At 36.5% G+C, this 24,704-nt stretch overlaps 1 protein-coding gene across 8 annotated transcripts in view; it reads right to left on the bottom strand.

The window, feature by feature from the left end:
- CACNA2D1 (calcium voltage-gated channel auxiliary subunit alpha2delta 1) overlaps positions 1–24,704 on the bottom strand; it is a 357,726-nt gene that overhangs the window by 277,753 nt on the left and 55,269 nt on the right. For all 8 annotated transcript variants that reach the window (XM_033514368.1, XM_015628094.1, XM_015628095.1 and 5 more), the window contains exon 3: positions 12,685–12,801. In XM_033514368.1, the coding sequence (XP_033370259.1) occupies positions 12,685–12,801 (117 nt within the window). The remainder of the gene's footprint in view (positions 1–12,684; positions 12,802–24,704) is intronic.

The raw sequence follows: 24,704 nt of genomic DNA, 5'->3' as shown, positions 1-24,704 counted from the left end.
ATACCTGTCATATTTGCTTAGAACAAAATTTATTGCCTAAGGGCAGTTTTAATTACAATCAAGTGGAGGGTGATTGAAGTTTTAATAAGAAAAAGTGGATTGAAAATAAATTAAATCCCCAAACATTTCTATAAAAAAGCATATTTGTCTCAGGGTATACTGAACCTAAAGACTGGCAGGACTTGTTATTAAGAAAGGCAGGCTTGAAATAGGTTAATGATGTCACTGTTAACTAAACATAGGCAAGTGGATAAAACCTCAGACAATGTATTTCTTTCACCTTGTAGGGAATGAAATGGACTACAGGAAGATGAGGAAAAGGAAAAGGAAAAGGAAAAGGAAAAGGAAAAGGAAAAGGAAAAGGAAAAGGAAAAGGAAAAGGAAAAGGAAAAGGAAAAGGAAAAGGAANAAGGAAAAGGAAAAGGAAAAGGAAAAGGAAAAGGAAAAGGAAAAGGAAAAGGAAAAGGAAAAGGAAAAGGAAAAGGAAAAGGAAAAGGAAAAGGGAACGAACAAACACCCAAAACCCTACTAGAAACTCAAACTGTGTTTTTATGCAAGACACAGACCTTAAAAGAACTATTAAATAAAATTACAAAATTTGGATTTTCTCATAGCTAAACTACATATCATCACACTTCTTTTTGCTATAGTCTGTAATCACCTAACAGCAGTGGCTTCTAAATTATTTCTGTTTGTGAGACTAGTTCCAAATCAATATTGACTTTTAAACAATTAAAAAATTAATATTAAATAAAAGTGAATTTATTTGACAGTTGCAATCTCATGCAAACCTGTGAAACATACTTGGGGATTCATTCACCCCACTTGACAGCTAGTGCTCTACACCTTCTACTGATGGTCGTTCTGTTTGACAAAGATCACGTTCATCACCTTCAAATAAGAAACTGACTGGCTTTGTGTTTGCAAAATATTAGCAGATTTTGTAAATATAGTAAATGAAAGGTATAAAAGACATAATTTATAAAGGGAAATAATAAAACAATATTTTTTAAAAAAAATTAGAAATTAAGAGACCAGAACAAGACTAAGGAGACAATAACCTAAAAAAAAACACTGGGGAAAATCTAACATTAAAGGTTGAAAGAAGCTGAGCAGAGGCCTGCCTAGGTTAACTGCATGCCTGCCTTTTGGGCATTAGCAGAAGGGCAAGAGCAGTTACTTAGGCTCCAAATACCCATCTGCAGACCTAACGCTGAGCTGCTCTGCCTCACACACCTCCTGACCCACTACCATGCCTTTTTGAAGAACCTTGCAATATAAAGAAGGTGGTGATGATGTTTGAAACAATTCAGGATCAATAGGAAAATATTTTACTCTCATAACTGAGCAGTGTAAAAGCTAAGATCCAAGCCTTCCTGTGCTACCCTGCCTCCTAGTTCTGAGAATCCTCCATTCCTCACACTGACTTAACACTGGTAAGATGAAGGAATAACCAAGGACATGCAGGGCATTTTCATTCCATCTAGCTTGCAGTTAAGTCATCAAAGAAGTCTTTTAAGAGGTAGATGTCTAACATAAACTTTATTAGACAAAAGATAAACTTAATCTCAGAAATCTGATTTCTTAGACAGCCATCTGAATTATGGAATCCTCTTTCAAAAATATAAAAACCTACCAAAAAGACCTCTGACCAAAACAACACCAAAACAACACAAAACAAAACAAAATAAAACAACACAAAACAAAACAAAGGAAAATACACAAGATCTCTGTAGCTACCAATCCTAAGCAGAAGATTTAAGTCTCTGATCCTAAAGAAATTAAAGTGTCATCTTGCATCACTGACCTAAATGCAACGCTCCAGACAGAGGTTTTCAATTTCATCTATGTAAGACATCTTGTGCTTAGCACATATATATCTGTCCTTCAGCTGTGCTCCTCATATGTTCAAATGCCAAAGGTGGAATTTGGACCTAGGTGACTCCATGAGGGAAGTCAGCTGGGTTAGAATCAAGCATACATAGGAGACTTTGCAGTCTTTGGAGCTCATGCAAGGAGTCTCCTATCCCACAGTGCTGTTGAAGAGAGAAGTGAGCACATTTATAGAGAGTCTACTGAGGATCCCTTCTATCTCCATGTGAATCCATAAATCAAATCCCAATATATAATAAATCCGATCCCTTTAGGAATCTAGTTGAAGAGCATCAATTTGTATCTGTTAAGCAGCTTCATAAATGAGGGTGAAAAATATTCCTGAATAGTCCTTGGACTTTGAAGAAACCATATATCTTCATCACATTGACACATCATAAAATGTGTCATCACCTTGTTTCTTGAAGCTTCCCTATCAAAGGGAATCTTTCAATCCAACAGAAGGATTAACATAAAACACATATGGAATACCTCAGCCTCTACTGATTAATAAAGCTTTTTGAAGGTGAACATTTGTTTATCATCAAATTCACAGTTGACTCACAGAAAGTTAGACTTTGTGAAAATAGCAAAAAACAATTTATACTTCCCCTCAGCATATTCTGCTTTCTAAGTTTTGCCACTGAGACTTCTGGTAGAAAGAACTTGCTGGGCTCCTGTGGAATTTTGTCTTTTGTACTAACAAGCACATCAAAAGTCAGTGTTGCAAAGAAAGCTCTCAGGAGCTCTCTTAAGGAACGTTTAAACATGGAAATTTTGCTACAAAGCCCGAAAGGTGCCACAAAGGTGACAGGTGGACACCTTAAACTGATATGGAAGAAAAACATGAAAGGAAGATGCCAGGTGAACACAGTCTGTAAAACTGCTTCATACTTTCATGAAATTCAGTATTCCTGAACTAACTCTGCAGCAAGGACTGGAAACAGCTGATCTGATCCCTTTAAAGCTTACTTGGAAGAGGCCCAGATTTACCTGCATTCTCTCCTGAGGGGTCCAATTAACTGCACTCCTGAAATACTGGCACTAAGTGCGCTACCAAAATGCTTGAAGAAAAACTCAAATATTCCAGGAAATGGGTTACACTACCAAGCACACTGTTATGCAGACCTAACAGTGCATTTAAGGATACTGCAGCTATAGAAAAATCATTGTGGCTATGCTGTAGATAGGTACTGTAACACTCAGAAAACACTACCCTTTACAGAAACAAGAAAACAAACAACAACCAAAAAAAAAAAAAACCCAAAAAAACACCAACTAGAAAGCCTGTTTGAAAGATCATATTGTTCAACTACTCATTCTTGACTGCTAATTTATTAAATTTTATGATCAAAACCAAACCCAAAAGTCGGGATTTATCATTTTCTTGTTCAAAGGACAGATTCAGTAGTTTCTCACTGCAGCAAGAGTTCTACTGAAGGTCTGATACTTCTACATACTTCACCTGTCAAAACTGGCATTTCTAAATTCAATCTTACTCTGGCACCACACTAACAATTATTGCACTGAGCTCAGTCTCACTAAAAATTTGACCACGTAAAGGTGGGAAAAAACATTTGAGCATTTTATCATGACACATACATAACAATTGGGAAGGGTTCCATTTCAAACAACATAGCTTTAATTTTGCATTTGTGCTTTAATTTTGCCCTCTGAAGTGAAAGTTGAACTGAATTACAATTCAAATATTTTGACAATTTACTAAAACTCTCTAACCCAGGAATATACATATTTTGTAGCATATTTAAAAAACACTCACTCAGACACAGGTACCCTGGAAAACACTTAGTCAAAGGGGGTGAACAATTCAGCAGGAGATAGTGTGATGCTGCAGCAACGCAATCTAATCTGAGCTTTTAATATCAGGAATGTGAAAAAAGACAAGAAAAGGGTGCAAAGAATTCCACTGAGACAAATACTGGAATCTTGCATGCAGCCAGGTATCAATGCTCTTAAAGCAAAGATTCTGAAAGACAACAGAAGTTAAAGAGTCCCAAATTTAACCCAGTCCTGGGAAAAATTTTAAAAAAAAAGCCTCACAAAGGCAGAAATCAGGTTTGGGGTTGTATACAACACACAACTTTTGTACCACAGTTTATGTATAATGTGCATGTGAAAGTTTGCATCTCTGAAAACATTTGCACTTTGTTCCTTCTCATAATGTTTAATAGAACTTTCACCAAGTAAGTGGAATTTTCATTTCACAGAGGACTTAAAATTTTTTAAATTTGCTTTTATTGTGGTTGGAAATGTAAATGTAGTGACTCAAGAAAAAATAAGGAGTCTTGAGAGGGTTGATTAGACAGCACTAGGGTATGGATGCCAACACTTACAAACTAAATTACTTCTATGTAATATTACGATTTGAAAAATGTTGTTTATGATGAAAAATATTCTTCTGTAAAATTTTCAACTAGCCACAGAGGAAAACAGTCTTACCAAAAAAAAATAAATAAATAAATAAATAAAAGTGGTTTTTGGGCACGATGTGAATGGAAGCCATCAGACCAAGAAATAAGGAAGAAAACAGTTCTCTTCGCCTATCAGGCAGAAGCTCATACATGGAAAACAACTTCATGAGAAGAAGCTGCCTGAGGGTAAGAAGGCTAGCAAAGCCCTTGAGACAAAAACTGGAAGTAATCCAAGAAAAAGAACTACAGAGGTTTGGGTTGCATTGTTTTATTTTAAATATTGAGTTTCTAATGCTAAAAAGTAACTTTAAAACCAAAAGAAACCAAGACTTGTTTGAGCAATATTTTACCTTTCACAGTCAAACCCCTAGGTTAGGGTGATGCTGGCATCAATGAGGTCATGTGCTTGCAGAATGTCTTTCACAAATGAAATTTCAGTATCCATAAACCTAGACAAAGAAACCTGCTTGTAAAAAACCCACGAAGAATCTCTCACAGGGAGTAAAAAATCTGCAACAAAACTCCTGCAAAACTAACCATGGACATTTACTTTGTAAGTGAATTTGTGCAAATGAATATATAAAGGGATCTAAATGGGAAAGAACTGCTACAGCTATCAGTGCTCCTTATTTTTCTCCATATGAAATGTGAATGCAACAAAACTATGCTAACAGTGACAATTTACTGTGTAAGGAGAAAGAAATGTCAGATGGTGAAGCTGGTCAAATATTATTTACCACAAGGGTCTTTTAGCTTTCTTTGTCTCAGACACAATTAAAGCTCCAAGTGCAATGCACTGTGCTGGCAGGATGGAGATTCAGCAGGTGTCTCTCTAAGCTCGCAGACTGGATGCCATTGCAGCACTATGTACAGTTCATGGCCACAGAAATCAAAATTATTACTGTGGCTATCTATGAGGGCATGGGAATTTGGAGGGATGACCTCCTCTTTATCTGTCAACAAGTTTACAAGATCTGCAGAAAGCAAATCTGCTGTGAAATGAAAAGCATGGGAACAGGCAATATTCATAAGAACTTTCACTGCAAGCCCTCTGATTTATTTTTCCAGACTTTTATGATGTCTTGCAAGATATGTGAGTTATGTGAATCTATCCTCTGAGGCATAATGATGCATCCACACAACCTGGTTTTTTGCTAATAAAATAAAACTCTAGGCAAGACAAGCAAAAACAAATTCAAACATCTGACATGTGGAAAAGTTGACAAATGTTTGACTTCACAAGTGTTGCATCTCACTAGCTGCCATTCCAAAATGCATTTGCTTCAGCAACTACAGCTGACTTTCAAAATAGACTACGTTTACATCTAGAGATTTAAACAATGTTCATACAGGCTAATAGATTCAGTACTGTAGTCTAAAAGAGCATATGCAAAACTTCTTCTGATAGTGTGCAAATTTCCAGTGAGGGTAGTTTCAAAGCCAGCAAAGTATTAGTCTTAAACTCACTTGCGAAGCTCCTGCCACATCTGAAGGAGCTATTTAGACCAACTCTAGCCATGCACTGAAATCTAAATCTAGTGCTGCAACAAGGAGATGATAATGTCTATTTTAAATACAGGAAGCATCCAGAAATAAAATTTAAATATTTTCCATATCAGTGAGCTGCTCAGTATGTAGAGAATTGATGGAGATACAAAGAGTAAACATGTGAATACACCTAGAGTCCTAACAATGTAAAATTCTACCAAATAGATAACAGAAAAGAGTTAAAGAACCAAGACGTATTGTCAGGTAAAAAATATGGCATGCATACATGATCATACAGTCCCTAGACACAGGAAACTGTTTTTTAGTTGTATTTTTCCAAAGTGCAAGCATTTTTCTGGGACCATCATTGCAATTAAAGCCATTTGCTTTATGATGCTGATACACACTTTGTGTAATCTTTTCTTATAGCTAAAGAGCGACACCCAGCTTGAAACTAAAAGCCAGTAAAATAAAATACTTTCAAATATTAATGAGAAGAAACAGGCACAGCCAAACAATTTCAAGGGGAAAATTAAAACATTAGAGTGAAAAATAACATAAAACCTATCTGCATGACACAAAAGCATGCACAGACAAAACTGCTCATTTTTTTGACTGGTAATTTACTCCAGTTAATTTGTTCTTTTCCATCTTTGCAGACTTCCTCTTCTTAGAAGTCATACCTGAAATTATTTTGGCAAACAGCCCAGCACATACAGTCCACTGCAGCTTCATTATGGCACACAGCTTTTCATAGAACTAACAAAAAAATATTAACAAAATTTGGAAAATTGTTGTTTGCTGGGAGACTAAGTACAGTTCGAGTTATTTTCCTTCTCTGAATTTCTCCAACTTGAGCTCTTTGCAATGAAATTGTCTAACACTGCCTGTAACTGGCAGACTCAAAGGAATAGAAACACCTGAAAATTAAAAACTGAATAGTAGTATATCTGCCAAGACATGGGTGGTGCTTCTTTTTGTACTGATATCAGTTTTCAAATCGATTCTCAACAAGGCTTACATTCGTAAAATCATCTAGGAAAGAGAGGAAGGCAAAGATATTTTATCTTGATTAACCTCTGATGCAAACACAACTCAAGGGTAAAACTGTGGATTCTATGGGATATCACACACATATGTAACAATCAACAGGAAACATCAGATTCCTCCATCAACTTAAGATGTAGCTCATAAGTGTCTCCTAATGACAAAATCACAGTGTTTAGTGTGTCACTGTAAATCAATGAGGGAAGTCAGAAGCACAGATTGCCCCAACTTTAGAAGAATACAAACTACACCACTGAGAATGACCTTATTTTCAGGCAAGGAGTTTAGCCCTCACAGGCTGAGAATAAAAGTAAATGGATTTACCATTTGGAATTGAAGGGACACTGGAATATAGTTTGGAAGCAATTTCAACACACCTGTTAAAGCATGTTCATATCCAGATATGTATCCACATGTACTCACAGATATTTTCAATTTAGAGACCTGGCCCAAGGCATCACAGAGTGATCAGCTCTAAATTTTAGATTATCATGCAGGAAGGGTGGACTAATCTATGAGACATGACTATTTTGGCCCCTTGGAATTCTTAGTGGAGCTCAGGAAACTGGTGACTGAGTTGTAACAGAGCCCAAAACCAAGAGATTGTCATCTTGTCCTTTGTCCTTTGACATCTTTGTCCTGTCAAAGTTTTGCTAAATGAGTGGACAACTCAAATTTATCTATAGAGTATTTTTAAAGAATGGAAAACTATCTTATTACTATAGGCAATTTAAGATTATCAGACCAGAAGGTAGGTGTCCCAGGGTGCTTTTAAGAATGTTAGGTTGTTTTTCAAAATCAAAACAAAATTCAAGCTAGAGTGAGAATATTTTTCAAAAAAACAGTAGTATCAAGTACACTTACAAAACTTATTTTACTTTTATAGGTTTTTCAAGCTACACAAAAATTCCCAAACCTATTTAAAGTGCATAGGATCTCTGCCTGGGAACCTCAAAATATGTTATAACACATTTAAGCTTCCCAGTTTTATTGTGAGAAACTGAAGCCTTATTTCAGGCAGGCAGGGAAATACTGAGAGATCTGGACACACTTGCACAGCTGTGTTGAAATTGCATCTTAACCAGCAGATAAACATTCTGAGCTCCTCATTCAAGAGACACAGTTGTGCACCTTGGACATTTCCCAACAGCACGTAGAGGGAACCTGTCTCCTAGCACACAATCTGTGCCTCAGTTTCCATGGAAACTCAGCTTCCTCAGTTTTCTTAAGAAATCTAGGCAAGGAGTGAATGAAGATATTATGCCTCTGGTTGAGATGCCTGAAGAAACCTAGACAATAAGGTGCAAATGTGCACGTAATTCACCTTTATCTACACAGAGCTCAAGAAGCCAAGAGTACCAACTGGAGCCTTCCCCTGAGCGACCTTAACGTGAGTTAGTTAACAGCAGACACAAATGACCCCAAAGCAAAACAAAGAAATCATCAGCAGGAATTCAGCAGTGAGAATATGACTGCCTCTCATTCTCCAGTGAAATGTATTTTAGTGGAGCTTGAGTGTTTGCTTTACACTAATGGTTTTGCTGTTGCCTTATGGTTTGGGCAGTAATGGAAGAAAAGTGTACTAATAAATGCACAGTGAGTGTACAATGTAGTGTTGACAATAATATCCTGCCACTGAAGCCTTCCAAAAAGAGGTATTTTATTATGGAAAAGACTTGCAAGGGAATATGCATAAAAAACAGTTTTGGGTAGGAGGATAAATAGTATTAATCTCAAACTATTACACAAACAGTCAAACATTAAATGATTTCTGAATGCAGAAAGGGATCTCAGCTAAGCAAGAAACAGGATGTTTTGATTATTATCCCTAAAATTTCTGCAGCATGCTTGAAAAGACTGGGTAATTTTCTTTCCTTAATATTCTTCTACCTAAAAAGTACAAATTGCATACTATCTATACTATATGATTCAGATCTCTGAGCAAAAAGGAGAAGTGGTAAAACTGCAGATTTTCCTGCTGTAGAAGATCCAGGATGCTCCCCAGCTTTTACTGAGCAATGGGGAGAGGAAGGCCAAGGACTGCACAGCTACCAACTTCATACTGCACAGGAGTGAAGCTGCTGTTTAAATTGGCATGCAGCACTGGACCAAATATCACAATATTACTTTTTATATGTTGAATATGTTATATAAACAAAATTATACTTCATTCCCCTCACGATGCAATGCATAAATAGAAAACAAAACCCCAGAAGTATTTAAAATAAACCTTTCTAATTTTAAAGTATGATTTAAAAAATCAGTATCTTTAAAAATCTTAACATTACTACAGTATTTTACATGAGCAATAAAAAAGTATCATTAATCCACCTTGTATATTAATAACTTTAAATGGTTTAATTTTATATAGTCAATGAGGAAATATTTGCAACTCTTCAAACTATATTTTAGAAATATAGTACAATGTCAGGTACTCTCTTTAATATTTCTAATTACACTCATGAAATAAGTAAGTATCTTCCAACTTTTCCATTTGAATGAAAAAATTCTGATATATTAGCATGATCTACATAGCTCCAGAAATCTATTGCAGTCATGAATGGGGTGGGAATGCTACAACTGCAGCTAAGTCCATCAAAAATGAACGATTTGTGTGCCAGACAGCCCAATGGGCTAGGCATACTGTTTGTTGGTATCCTTGGAAAGGCTTTGTGAGGTTTGCCAATAGTTATTGCAGGACACCTTATTTTTATATTTATTTTCAGTGAAACCTCCACCCATATGCCAGTACACACCTGAGGATGCAGGTTGCAGTATAGCACAGCTCATCTGTACCCACCATTTATAAGGTACACAGAGACAGAACAGTAACTTCTCTGTAATATCATGAAATTCTAGAATTATAGAATATTCTGAGTTTGAAGGAACCCATAAGAATCATTGAGTCTAACTCCCTGCTCTTTGCAGGACCATTTGCATATGGGAACCCATTATATTGAAATAGGGGATGTGCAGCAGGGTTAGGCCATACAAATACACCACAGTAAACAGCAATAAGCTATAAAAGAAACGTTCACTATTTCAACACCAGGCTCCATTGCAAGACAGTCTTTGACATCCTTCACTGGAAGGCTGTTGCCTGGCTTCCTCCTTACTCATACTACTCTCTTTCTCAACTGCACTTTGCTAGAAAATTTTCCATTTTTTTTACCCTAACTTTTTCTTCTATGCATCACATTTCCTAGTAAGAGTAACCTAGGAAAGCCATGTGAGCTCAGATCAGGACTTTCCCCCTTCTCCTTCCTCAGCCAAGTACCTATTTCAGCCACCAGTTTTAAGCTTCTGTGAAACAGCAGCTCACACCCATTTACCTGGTAATTTTACTCTCATTGCTAGAGATTTTTCTAGCCTACAGTTACATGAAAACACAAATGATTCAGAATGAAAGAGACCTTTCTCATTTAGAGGTGCTCTTATGGCTCAAGGGAAGGCAACTTATTATTAGATAAGTCACCACTAATATTTGTTTATTATAACCTCGCCCTAGGGTCACTTGTGTCTCCTTCCTAGAGGAAACCATAGCACCCCTGAGGTATGCTAGTCTCTGAACAATAACACTGTTGATGTAATTCACTGGCACCTTCCTCATGGCATCACTGCAGGATGTCTGATGCCCTTGCATCATTCTCTTTTCAGGATTCAGGACTTAATTAACACTTTGAGTCATATTAGCCCCATTGGTAAAACCCTCTATGCAGTCATTAGTAACACTTCCATTCAACTCCACACCTGATTTCAGAGAAAATGTGACCCATCAGACTTAAGAATGCTGAAACTTCAGATAAATAATTCAGCCTCTTTACATAAAGTTTATAAATTGACAGCATAAAGGTAGTCCTTGAAAAAAGCAGAAAGAGAAATATATGTGGAAGGTGAAGATATCCTCTTAGCAGAAATCAATAGATCAGATTCAGGAGATAATGAGTGTCTCCTGTGTATAAAAATATGTACAGGAAGGTTTAAAATCAGAAGTCATTGAAAGTTCTGGTATACATCTGGGATAATTGCAAAGAGAAAAGTCAGTATAAATGTCTGAGCTGCTAGGAGCTACTGGACCAAAGGACCATCCTTCTCCTAATTTAGTCATCTTTTACCTCAGGAAACTGAATCATATTGCCCTTTTCAAAACGTGACCATGTGCTTGCCTGAAGTAGCACCTTTCTTCCACATTCACAGAAAAACTGTTCTGGAATATTTCTTAAAGTAAGCATGAGATACTTCTTTAATTTCCTTAAAATTTTAAGATCACACTACCATACACACATAAAAAAAAAAAAAAACCTACATTAATCTTAAGTCTTGAGAAAAGACAAGCTTTTGTTGAGATAACTTAAAAAAGCCAAACTTACATTGGTTGAAGGAAAAATGTGGGAAAATTACATATTCTCAAAGGTCTGCAAATGATTTACAATATTTTGCAACAGTAGTACAAAGTCCACAAAATGATACATAAACACAGGCCCACTGAAGTAAAACAGGAAAACAAGAAGAAATATCAGATCTATTTTTCAGGAATTTGAATGAATTAGAGAAGCTTTGGCCCAGAATAACACTGATGCACTTTATTTACTAATATTGTGTATTAGGTAAACAAGGCAACTGGAAGAATGAACCCTTGTTAAAATCAAAGGCAGGACAATGGGTACCTCTTCTGGTACCTTTGCACAGACAACAGACTGTGCAAAATTTCATTGCCTTCAGGAAGGTGAGTCCTCAGGGCAGCAGCAGCAGTTGCACTCACACTGATTCTTCAGCTGCATGAAACTATTCTGATGAAAGGACTTTTTGGGTGGGACTTATCTCCCCCAGCTTTACACATTTATAATATAGGCATTTAGATTTGAGGCTTTTCCAGCTGAGAAAGAGAGAAGAAAGTTCTTCTCAGCTATAGTTCATCCCATTTTAAAGTCTTACTCAGAAAATGTCAGGTCAGTCCTGACTGAGGAGTGCCTGTTTTATTCCACTGAACAAAAAAAGGAGTTTAGGACAACCAGCTGAGTAGATGTCTACAGTTAGGTGAATTAATCCCTCTTTCTTCTCTCTTTCACTTTAAATGACATATCCAAACTCATCTGCAAGCCAATGTGGATATGTAATTGCCCAAGAAAATCCAGTCAGCTTTTACATCCTTTAAACCTATTTCTAACAGCTTCATTCTGAATGAAGTATGTTTGCTAATTCCTCCAGATCCCTCCATGTGTGTTTGGTCAGTATCTTCTGAAAAGCACTTTAAATTCTTATACTGGTGAGTGTGATGTGAGTAGGAACCATACAAAGCAATTACCCAGGTCTGGTGTTTTACAGGATAGAAGAGAAAGGGACTGCTGGCAAAAGCTCTTTAAAGAAACAGATACCTCTTAATCTAAGCATAAAGAATTTTGAAGTCACAATGAAGCATGGCCTTCACACAAAATATGAATGAAATACAGGTTAAATTAACAAATCAGAAAAAAAAACCCAAAAAACCTTGTTTCTTGTTTCCCCAAGCTCCTTGCTGACTATAGAGTACAGTGATCTTCAAGTTATAAACATTCATGTACGTCACCTAGAGGAATATTTTCCAATCTATTTATAACTTGATTTCTTACTTGGCCGTGGTTTCTATCTGTCGGTCAATATTATAAACATCTGCCCTATGCCAACAAACTAGTTCATTTTTACCATGAAGTCAGGAGCCATCTTTCTACATGTCATGTCTTATACACATCACACTGACACTGCTTCTAAGTGTATAGGCAGTAAAAATAACAATGAAAGCATGTTTCAATAGTAAATAAAGATATTTTAAAATACTAAATAGAAAACTTAACCCATTAGTACTCACCACCAAGGCTTTAGACCTGTTACTTAGAAGTTTTTCAATGTCTCTGGCTGCAATTTCCACTAGCTGACGAGGGTTGTTTGCTTGTACAGTATACAATGCTGTGTTTTTCAAATAAATCTGCAAAAGAAAAAAATAGAAATAAATCAGAATGACAGTACACATTCAAAATAAGCCAAGTGACTTGACAGAAGAGGCATCAAGATGTCGTCTGTTCCTACTGGAGATCCATAAAGACTACTGCTAGGAAAATCCAAATGGGCCCTGTGAAAGAAGTACTTCACCTTTTTGTCTGAGAGGTAGAAGCTGACACTAAAAATCATTTAATAAATCTTTAAAATTGACCAGTTTGTCAATTAACCAACTGCAAAATAATCAAGGAATCTGATTCCCACAGAGTGCTAAGAAAGCAGTAAAATGAAGATCCTTTAAAATGACTGAATTTCAAATAAAATAGTTGTTGCTGAATTGAATTCTTCCTTGGTAGCTGAAAAACAAACACACCAATTGAATTAATTAATATAAGTTATGTTAATTTAATCAGTTTAGTCCCCTATCTATTTATTCATATGATAGTATTAGTATTCACAAGGAAAGAGAAGGAGGAACAAGTAAGATGAAAAAAAGGGAAAAGCAGAAATACAAAAGGGGAAATGGGGAAAAAAGATGAGGGGGAAGAGGGGAAATACAAATGTTTCTCCTCTGTCATGAATAAAGGTTATCTCTGAGGAGCCATTAACTGTTTCCAAAGCAGAACATGTATATGAAAGAGATAATTTTATTTGTTAATCAAAGACACTAAAGTGAAAAGCATGTAACTGTAAAAAGGAAGAAACAAAAAAATGCAAAAATGCATTTGTCTGTATCTGTCCTACTAGAACTCGATAAAGAAAAAATACATTATCTGGAAGGGAAAAAAAGGAAAAAACAAAAAGAAAAAAGTGGATACCTTATAGCTAGATGGGCAAATGGTTAAAACTAATTTATGCAGCCAACAGATGGCCTGAGTTTACTCAAGTGCTTTGCCTCTGTAGCACTGCCTGGTGGGGGCTGTGCTGTGTCCCAGGGAGTGATTCCAGGCACAGGCAGGAACAGGTCCAGCACTAATGCCCTGGCTGCCATCCAGCACGAGAGCCAAAAAACTGCCCAGCAGACTGAGCCCACCAGCCCCGCCAGCTTTCTCGGGCTAAAGCTTAAAGAAACTCTCCACAGTATGTCTCTGGTGCCTGTAGCTGATAAGCACCACAAAAACTTTTCTGACAACTGCAGTTATAGATGGAAATTTTTATCAGGCATGTCCCATAGGCTGCCACAGCTTTTCAGCACTTACAAATTTAACAAAATTTCTGTTGTGTCTGGGTTTGTTGTTTATTTTCCTTCAGAAGTACAGTCATTCCTTCTTACCAGCAACTGAGCAAGTGGAATAAGCTTTATTCCTCATATAGTAATAACTATTTTAAAAAATCAGTGCACCATGAGCAGAAAACTACTACAAGAAGTATCAGATCCTAATCAACTCAGATCACAGTTCGGATACTTTTGAGGTGCTTGCTTTTCAAAATAGCCACACAAAAATTCATCTCTGGTTAAACCCAAAAATCTCTTTCTGAGGGGCTTGTGGGTTTTTTTGGGTTTGTCTTATTTTTAGGGGTGGAAGGGTTGGTTTTTGGGATTTTTTAGGAAATATCTTAATAGTAGAATTGTCCTATAAGACAATTATCAATCTAAGAAATTTGGAAATAAAGACATTTTATTCTAGAATTGAAAGCCATTTCCTCTCATCCTGTAACTACATGTCCTTGTAAAAAGTCCTTTTCCAACTCTCTTGTAGCCATTTTTAGGTACTGGAAGGACACCATAAGGTCTCCCCAAAGTCCTCCAGGATGAACAATCTGAACTGTCTCAATCTGTCCTCATAGGAAAGGTGTTCCATCTCTCTAATCATCTTTGTGTCCTGCTGGATTCACTCCAACAGGTCTTGTCCTTCTTGTGCTGTGCTCAATGTAAAGTTACAGTTAGCCATTCTGGTAAGGGATTGAGAATGGAAAATTTGCACTTTTATCCCTGTATCTAATTTGTTCTTCCAGCAATGCATGATCCCATAAACCCCAATTTGAAAGCACTCCCATTTTTCACATACCTAATTCCTACAGGGAAGGTATTCCCACATCCCCAGGCTTGAATGGTTTGAAAGCTGCAGACAGTCAAACTGTTGGACAGTGGGACATTTGTAGGGAAAAAATAAACATTTTCATATTTCTTCTCCAGATAACAGAAAAATTCAAAAGCCTGAATCACATAATGAAGAGATCATCACCAAGAGATAGGAACATCCTTAAAACCTTTATAACAGATATTGTGGGTCCTACCACTTTGAGGCTGGCTTCACAACTTGTATTTGTCAGTGATCTCAAAAAAATAAAATTCAGAACAACTCCCACCCAAAATAAAATCCTTTGAGATTTGCACAAGATTCCACATAGGTCTGAGTCAGTTATTATTCTTCTCCCCTTTTTTGTTTTACCCCATGGCAGGGCTCAGAGCACCAATCCACCCTGCTTCTACTGCCAGGGGAAGATTTATCCTGCAAGCTCCTAAACAAACAGCATCAGAAATTACTTGGAACATCACACACTTCTTTATTTTCCTGAAGTGTGAGACCTGTCTCGACTACCAAGGAACAGTCTAATATTCATTAATTATTTAGGAGGTGTGTACATAATTTATTTGTTGCCTACTACCCTTTTCTTTAATTCACCATATCACTGCAGCAGGTCAGCACAAGATTACACAGAGAAATGATACACACTTCAGAATTTGGCACCCTGGGACAAACTTTTCCTTCTCCAAGCCTCCCACCTACCAGTCTAACAAAATTAGCAAATGCTCATCACAAATAGCCATAAAGGGTGTTATTGGCAAAGATGTGATCATTTGTCTCACAAAATACAATTTGGCAGGCTCTGTAGCTTGTCAAATGAGCTAATTTGAATACAATTTATTAAACTGCTTTAACTAAATTAATATAAATTTCTATTGGTTTTTACATCTAAAATATTTTTAAAACTTTAATCACTAATATTTTGCTAAAAGATATCCAAATTGCCAGTAAAACCCTGTCACTTGTCACAGAATAAAGCCTCATTGCATGACTAAGCAAAACCTGTAAGGTCAAAGCACAAAAATACTTTAATTCTTTTCTTAAGTCAGTAGTCATGCACTTCTTTATTCAGGAAAAACTGTACTAAAATTGCACATAATGAACTGCAAGGTTTTAGGGGAGAGAACGTGACGAAGAGAGTCACATTAAGGTGAAACAACACAACAATAGTTGAATGTGACAAAGATTAGAGACACTGCCGACTCCTCAGCAGAACGTGCCCCTCTCTGTTCAGTCTTCAAGGACATGTTTATAAATCTCTCACAAAGAGATGTTCTCCTTGCTTCCTATAAAGCTCAGCAGGGCAAGTCAAACACCTCTGCATAAACTGAGAGAGAATGAAAGATGTTATTACATGGCTCTTGCTATATTGCGGCAGGCATTGGGGCTGGCCCTAGCACTGAAAATTTATTTAAATGGCCCTCATGCTTTATCACACCCAGAAAAAGAATTATTTTCAACTGCAGTAGAACTCCTTTGCCTCTTTGTGTGTTTGTTTGCTCTGAACATGTCATTCTTCCAGTTTAGAAAACAACAGAGCCTTTCCTTCAGGCAGTGGTAACTTGGCTGAGAGCCCAAACATAGGACATGAACATGCCAATCTCATTTCCATCACAGAATGCTTCCATGGACATAGAAATCATACCAGCCAATGTCTTCAGAAGTTCAAACCCAGAATTCCAAAAGTTAACCAAAATCACTGTAATTTTTCCAGCTTTGTAAATGAGAAATAAAATAGCTCAACCATTCCAGTAATACTGATCTGTACAAGGTAAATCTATGGATGCTTTTATTATTTCAATACTCCTTTCAAGACCACTTAGCTCAGCTGGGCTGAGACATCTCTGTCAACAATCAATGCCTTATCACCAAATGCTTTATTGTCAGTCTAGACCAGCTGGAGACTACAATGATGGCAAAAACTACTGATCAAAGACAGTGCTGAGCTTGCAGTAAAATCAACCAAAATTCTGTGGTGGGTTTTTCCTCCATCTTTTCTGAAAGCAACCACACCAAACTACTGAGTACTTGTGAAATCTTGACCTAGGTTTTACAAGCTTGTCTACTAAAATAATTAACCTATTTATTAAGTTTTAAAAATCTTTCTGAACAGATTAAAACTTATATAAAGGCTGAGTAAAGAATTCTCTTTCTGCCCACTCCTCACTTTTGGAAAGGGCCTCCCATTGCCAATTCCCCCTGGTCCTTCCAGTCTCTTCTTTCCATCACTTTGTGGCATTACCAGGCCTCAGTGACCAAGACCAGACTCACCAGGAACCTCTGCCTGTACCTCGGGCCATCAGCTCAATTTCAGCCCAGTCCTCAGCTGAAAAAAAAATGTTAATTTTTTCCTGAAATTTTGGGTAATGTTAAAATAATAAATAAATAAATAAATAAATAAATAAATTTTAGCTGTATTAATAATATTCAATATTTTAAAGATTCAAAGTTTATGTTTTAATAACTTTGTTTACCTGACAAAATATCAACTAATAACACATGTATATTTAGCAATTTTAGTTTTTGTTTTTACCAGTGCCATGAAGATACATCATGATCTCATTTCTGAAAGAAAAGCAGAGAGGAGAGGTCATGTGACAGACATCCAAACATATGATGAGATCCTGGGAGCCGGAAATGTCAGAAAAAAGAAATAACCATTTTCAAATTTTATATTATATTATAATTATTATATATATATTATGTTATGTTATATTATATAGTATTATATAGTATTATATTACATAGTATTATTGCTAACTTTTTATTACTGTAGATATTCTCCTTTAACTGAAATTTTAGTAGCCAAAAACAACATGATCTACCAAGCATAAGAAAATTCTATCCTCTTACAAGTGTATCGTATCTCCAAAGTTATATTAATACTTTCTATTTCTAATACATGCCAGACAATATTCCTTTCTCACAAGACACTTCTTTTCTTTGAATCAGTCACAATTCACTGTGAAACACATTGAAAAATGCTCATTCCTAAGAAGCATTCTGTGTGTTCAAAGAAATCAGTCTGAGTATTTTATATGTCTTACTCTCTGCTCCATATAGTGCATAAATAAGATTACAGCTGCTCCCTAGCAACTCACAGATGCCTTCATTCCTGAAATTCATGGCAACAACACAAAGGAGGAAACCACCCCAATAGTTAACTGTAGCTGCTGCTTTTCAGAGTCACTTGCCTGATCACTGACTGCTCTAAAGGTCTGGGATGACAAGTGACAGGGCAGCTGATGTGCTGAAAACCATGACTTATCATAGTAGTGACATGCACATTAGGAAAAAAAATTATCAGAGCAAGTTCATTCTTAAGTAAAACACTCAGACTGAATTCTGCAGGATGCTGGGAACACTTATGCCTCAGTTAACATCAGAGGATAAGCAGTGCCAGAGTCAATGGGCTCACTCAGGTGCCTACTCAAAGGGAAGCATATAATCAGGCACACTTTGTAGGAATCATCAGCCCCTTTTGACTGCTGATAATTAATAGAGTAGTCCAGAGGACTTTCAAATTAAGAAGCAATTTTTGTAATTGCCACTTCGTATTTAAACCTTGATAAAAAAGGAGTTCAGCTTTCTACTTCTGCTCCTTTACATGATAAGCAGATTTTACATCCCCCTTTGTTAAGAAAAGTGTATTTTAAGGTATTCAATTTTACTTCCTAATGATAAAAATACAGTATTAAATAAGTGGATGACATCATTTATGAGTTTCATAGCAGTTTTAACTCAGGCTTTTAGCTGAGACTAAGAACTCAAAATTCCCAATTCCTGAGTACAAGTGGATCTTTCTTGTAACAGAGGAACAATAGGAAGAAAATGTTTCACATTTATTCTGCACGTCTGGTATATTTGGAGATGGGCACTTAGGTAATTTCTCAAACTCACTTATTCATAGGAAATCTTGGCCTGCCTTAACTGTTCTTAACGCAATTTATCATCTACCAACTCTCTCCCCAAAAGTAATTTTAAATCTCAGAGAATTCAAATGGGGTTTTTTTGCATTTTACTAAGCACAAGACTTGGAAAATTGCTAGATCTAATGGTTTTGTTGGGTTTAGTGTATGAATATTTTTTAAAGAAAATGGTTCATTTTATTCTGAGCTTCTACAAAAAAAAATCTGAATGTAAGTACCAACAGGACAGAATTTATTATTGTTAAAGCCAACAGAATATTACAAATCAATCAAGAAGAGTGCCTTGATCAAAGATTATCCAGATCATCAAATAGTAATTAAAACTATGATAATGTTAGGCCATCTCTTCCCTTGAGCTTGAGCAAGCCTTGTTAATGCAGCCACCTATTCTTAGTGACTTACAGCTGCTTTTGTTTGCTGGAAGAACGCTTCAAAATGTCAGTTTATTGCTAAGGGAGCAGAGAGAGAGTGGCATCTGCAAACACTAAATGAGGCTCCCTGTGTTTTGTCAATCTCTTAATTTCCATTTGGACTACAAAGAAAACTTGCAGATATGTATTCACATTTCCCAGCTCGACATTGCTCAACGTGTAAACTCAATAGAATTCTGTTTGGAGAATTCTACTTTTAATGCCTGCAGTTTGGTATTTGGTTGCACAATATAGCAGTGGCAGTGGTATACCTCAGATGGGGCATACATTGTTAAAAAAGCTGTTAATAACCTTGGGAGTCCCTGAACAGGCTAACCCATCTCACACATTATTATAATTCTGGTAAATGGACTGTGACTCCACAATACATTTCCAAAGTGACCATGTTTCACTGTAGCAACCCCTTCATAATTCCATTCTAAAAGTAATTCTGACCCCCTTTTCCTTCACCACACCCCTCTCAGAGACAGCAGACTGGTGCCCTCGCCTTAGGAATGAAAAGACAAGTGTGAATAGTGTGTCTATTTATGCTTAGAAAGAATGCAAGTGCTTCAGAGGCTGGCTTAATATACTCACACTCAGCCAAACTTTCTGTTATCTATTTTATTGCACATTACTGTGGTAATTTAAAAAATTAAATAGAGTTTCTCTCTTTTTTAATTTTTTTTCCTATTTTTCCTTCGAAAAACAACATAAAAAAACCTGCACTTTAGTGAGAAACTTCAGTTGTAGACAACCAGAATGACCCATAAATATGGCCTGAACTCAAGGAAGTTTAAACCAATGTAAAACTGGTGACCCAATAACAGTGGATCAACAACTTCAAAATAGTTGACTTGTTTAAATTTTCATTTCAAGATTATATAAAAATGTAGTTTTGTTTTATATGGCTAAAAAGTGTTCTCTGCTTTATGTTTCTAAAAAAGTTGCTTAGTATTTTGTTTCATTGAGGACAACAAAAAGAAGCAAAAGGAGAAATGAAAGAATATAACACACTTCTGATTTTTGAAGTTAGTCATAGGGAACCTCGCTGAGTGGTACAAATTGAACTAATAGAAAAATTTCTTTATTTCTTTATTTTCCAAATTTAAACACTTGCCTTCCTTTCTTGGAGCACTGGAGAGTACACCCAGGGCATCCAGTGAACAGCTTTATAGTAACACCAGTTGTGTCTACAAGTGTTGTGGTATCAGTTACATTTTCCATTTTCAGGGGTGAAGGATGGACTGCACCATATATTGTTATTTTATATGTCAGAAGTATTTTGAAATCCAGGGTCAAAATACTGACAAACTCCCCAGAACCTATGGCAATCACAACATTTCAATCAAAAATTTCATTTTTGAATGAACTTCAAACTTACAAAGCCCACAGCCGGGAATTCCAGAGAAATGTCCACCAAATACATTTAGGTTGTTAGCCTTAAAATCAACTATCTTTAAAAAAAATCCAGTTCTTGCATTTCTTCTTAATACTTTTGTTAATCATAAAACCCTCTATTACTTCAAGCTTAACAAGGGTGAGTGTAGCATAATTTGGAATGTCTCCATATATCCCCTCGGTCCATCTGCTAGCTCATCAGAGAATAGCATGAGATACAAAATTATCTGCCTTTGGCTAAAGCATATACAAATCTAATCCAACTTGATACATAGTAGTTAAAATAAATAAATAAATAAATACATTCATGCATAAAATAATAAATAATACAGCTGATAAAAATAAATAGAAGTTTCTACTCCAGGTATCTGTTTAACATTTTCAAAAACTAATTTCAAATTTTTATAAAGCCTTTGCTAATTCATTAAATTTACTTTATGACTCTAAAGAAAGAACAATAAATATAGTGCCAATCATTGAGAAAAATAGTAAGAAAGAAATTGTTTACTGCTAAGTTACCTGCCACATCACATTCTTGAGCAGGAATTGCAGGCTCCTATGATAATAGAGAAGATCATCCAGATCTGAGTCTTACATGAATTTTAAGTAAGCTGTTAAAGTCTCCCCTTGCACAGACCTCTACACAGATAATGAATGAACAAGGCAAGCACTGTATGACAGCTCTATAGGTTTAAGCCAGTGGTGTGTTTGTAGGGCTTCTAGAACAGAGCTTCTAAGATTAGTTTAGATAAAACCTGTAGAATCCGACAGAAAGTTACTCTGGGTTACAATTCCTTCTGGCAGAAGGAAGATTTCCTGAACATCCTTGCTCCAGGGGAGTTCAAATCACAGACCAGTCTCTCCTAGAAGTCACTCATCTCAGTTAAGCTCTAGAGACTGACCCCAGACCTGGAAAGCTGAACGTGTGGCCTGGGAAGCTGCTGCCAGTGTGAGTGCTTGAGCAGACTGGCACCATCTGTGCATTAGGCCAGACCTCACACTGAGCAAGGGATGAAATGTGCTCCTGCAGAATCTCGGCTGGACTCTTCACTAAGGAACATCTAATTATTATAAAACAGCATTCGAAAGACAAAATAAATAAAAAATTTTCTAACAATTGCTGCTGGACTCATTTTGTGAATGAAGTTCATCACCACATCTCATATACCCATACCTAGCTGGCTCTCTTTTTATTTTGTAGGAAGAAACAGTATTTTTGTCTCAGTAGGAATATTTAAAGGCTAAGTCAACCTCTATGGATTCACTCTATAGCTCCTGGAACTGTAATAACAGCATGACCTATGAACATCATGCATGGATTGTTTTTGCAGAGATGTATCAAAAAAGGAAGCAGATTCGGAGAGTAGAGTTCTTTGGAACTGCCTCTATCTGCTGCTTCATTCTATTATGCTGTTGCCTGAAAAGGTTTCACTGCACAAGATGGCATTTTTTGCTGTAACAGCCATAGTGAAGCTCCAGTGTGTTTGTCACATCAAAGCTCTTTACACAGACCCACATTTTTTAATTCAGTGTTTCTGTAAAAGAGGATTCTCTTCAATCAGTTTGGAACAGACAAGCTTGTGCATTGCTACAAGGCATGTTCTCTAATCCAAGGCCTTCCTTTCTGGGTACTGCAGGGTTCCCCTCCTTCTCTCTCTCCTGTCCCTAGAGGTATTTTAGGAGCTGGAGTCCAGAAGCATACTTGTGGTAGTTTATTAGATTAAATGAGCTGTCAATTAGCTTAGTCATGAGTCTTTTCTGTGAACAGTCTATGTTGTGCATACTTCCATGAAAATGAAACTATGTACTTACTTAATTCTGTAGTTCACTAGGCCCTTCACCTTTTTTTTCCTGTATAACGAGGTATCTAGTTTTAGACCAGAATGTGACTATGAACTTTGTACGTATTTTTGTCTTTTCAAAGACAAAATCCTTACCAAGAAATGCAGCTATTCAGATCAGCCTCAATATTTATTTTGTTACATGGATTTTAAAATTCTATTAACCTGCTGTCTATTACTTTTTTTTTTTCTAACAGTCTATTTCCTCTGTAGAAACCACATATCATTCACACCAGAGCAGCTTCATAATGCCTGAATGCACAGAGAGTTCACGGGTAAGACAAAGTTACATGAACCTTCTTAAGTTGAAATGACAATCGCATGACTATTTGTTGTTGTTGTTTTTGTTGTTTTTTTTAAAAAAACATAACACTTATAAAACTAGAAAGAATATACTAAGTTTTGCTTTGTTGAGAGACAGTTAAAGAAGCACACTGGACAATATTTTCCTGTGTATCCTGTATTCCTGCTTTCAAGTCCCAAGTTGTACATACAACACCTCCTTATAAACATTCCCTTTGCTCTTCTAGGGGAAAAAAAAACTCCTTAGGATGGACTAAACAGGACTTTCTTCAGCTGGGAAACCACTGCAGCAATAGCCTCTGCTTTTTGTGTAAAAATCTGTTGGTTTTTTTTTAATACTATTTACCAATACTTGGTTTGTAATTTAAATGTTATTAGTCATGATTCTTAGCAAATGTAAATTGGTGTAATCCACTGCAGAGTGGAGCTCTGCCAGTTTTCAACCAGCTGAGTATTTTGGCATCTTGAGTCCTGACTTCCTGCCTTGTTGAATCAATCATTGCATCATTGTAATGGGGATATTACATTGCTATTGCATCCAAGTTGGAGTTGTCCCAGATTGCACCTAAACTCATAGTGATGTCCAAAAAAGCAGGATTTAAATATGTGCTTTAAATCTATTTCTGGAAGATTAATTTGAGACCATTCCCAGAGAGTATCACAGAACCAGATAATGTGCTGACTTGGAAGGGATCTGCAAGGATCATCGAGGGCAGCTCCTGGACCTGTGCAGGACAGCCCATTCCCACCGTGTTTCCTTTGGGCACCACAACAAACAGCTCTCGCCTGCCTCTCCATCTCCTTGTTTCTTCTACTCCAGTTATTCTGCTTTGCCTGGTTAAGGCTATGGATAAGAGTAGCCTCAACACAAAACTCAAAATTTTAATGGCATCCAAGCTTTCTTGGCAATTTTTCTTACTACAGGCATTATATTGCTGTCATCATTGTTAACAAGAGAAAATATGTATGAAAAGTGCATCAGCACAAATATATTCATATTTTCAGAGGCAGAATCCCTAATGAACTAATTAACTCCCAAATATTTTGTATTTTAAACACTATGTGGAATATTCATTAATATTGTTGTGTATCCTCGCTTGTACAGATATTTTCAAAAGTTTTGATTAGTGAGTTACAATGGCTATATTATGTATGCAAAAGCAGGAGAAGGAATGATTAGTCACCAGGACAAGACTAAGATTCCAAGTCACTGTAAGAAAATTGCTAATGAAAAAAAAAAAAGGGAATACTCTTCTGAGGAGATTCTTTTCCATGAATATGATTCCATGAAATTTAGTACATATTGAATGCAAACATGTTAAATACAGAAAATGCTTTCCCTGGTTTTATCTATGTCCACACTGCAGAATAAATAAGACTTCTACCAAGGTACTGATCTCAACAGGACAACTATCCACTTACCACATACCTCACCTGATTTTAATGGTCACTGACACTTGAATTTTTTTATTCCTTTGTAAGTACATAATATACTCTGAGTTTTACATTCCTTCTGGTCAAAAGTTCTCCAAGAAAGTTCTCTAAAATCAAAATAATTGAGAATTAAGGCAGTACTCCTATCCCTCTCCCTCATGGTCATAACAAAATTTCATATTCTACTCTATTTTATAGTTCTCCAGAAGAGACCACAGTGTAATTCTCTGCAGCACAAAGATCCCCGGACATCCAAGGCACATAGAAGCACAAATAGCACTGATGAACCCCGAGATACCTTCAGCAAGTTGTGGGGGCACCATTAGCACAGCAGCTAATTGAGAAAGTCCTGCCTTATGGAGAATTAGTTCACTCTAGGTGAGAACATATTAACTGTGCTACTTTGAGAGCTACCCTGGTCACTTCACAGAATTCACAGAATTCACAGAATCACTGGGTTGGAAGATGCCTTGAAGATCATCAAGTCCAGCCCATGCGCTAACACCTCAGCTAGACAATGGCACTGAGTGCCACATCCAGTCTT

Source organism: Parus major, chromosome 1A, assembly GCF_001522545.3.
Source record: "Parus major isolate Abel chromosome 1A, Parus_major1.1, whole genome shotgun sequence".
Taxonomy (NCBI): Eukaryota; Metazoa; Chordata; class Aves; order Passeriformes; family Paridae; genus Parus; species Parus major.
Note: the sequence above shows the minus strand (reverse complement) of the source record. Positions and strands in the feature narration are given on the sequence as shown.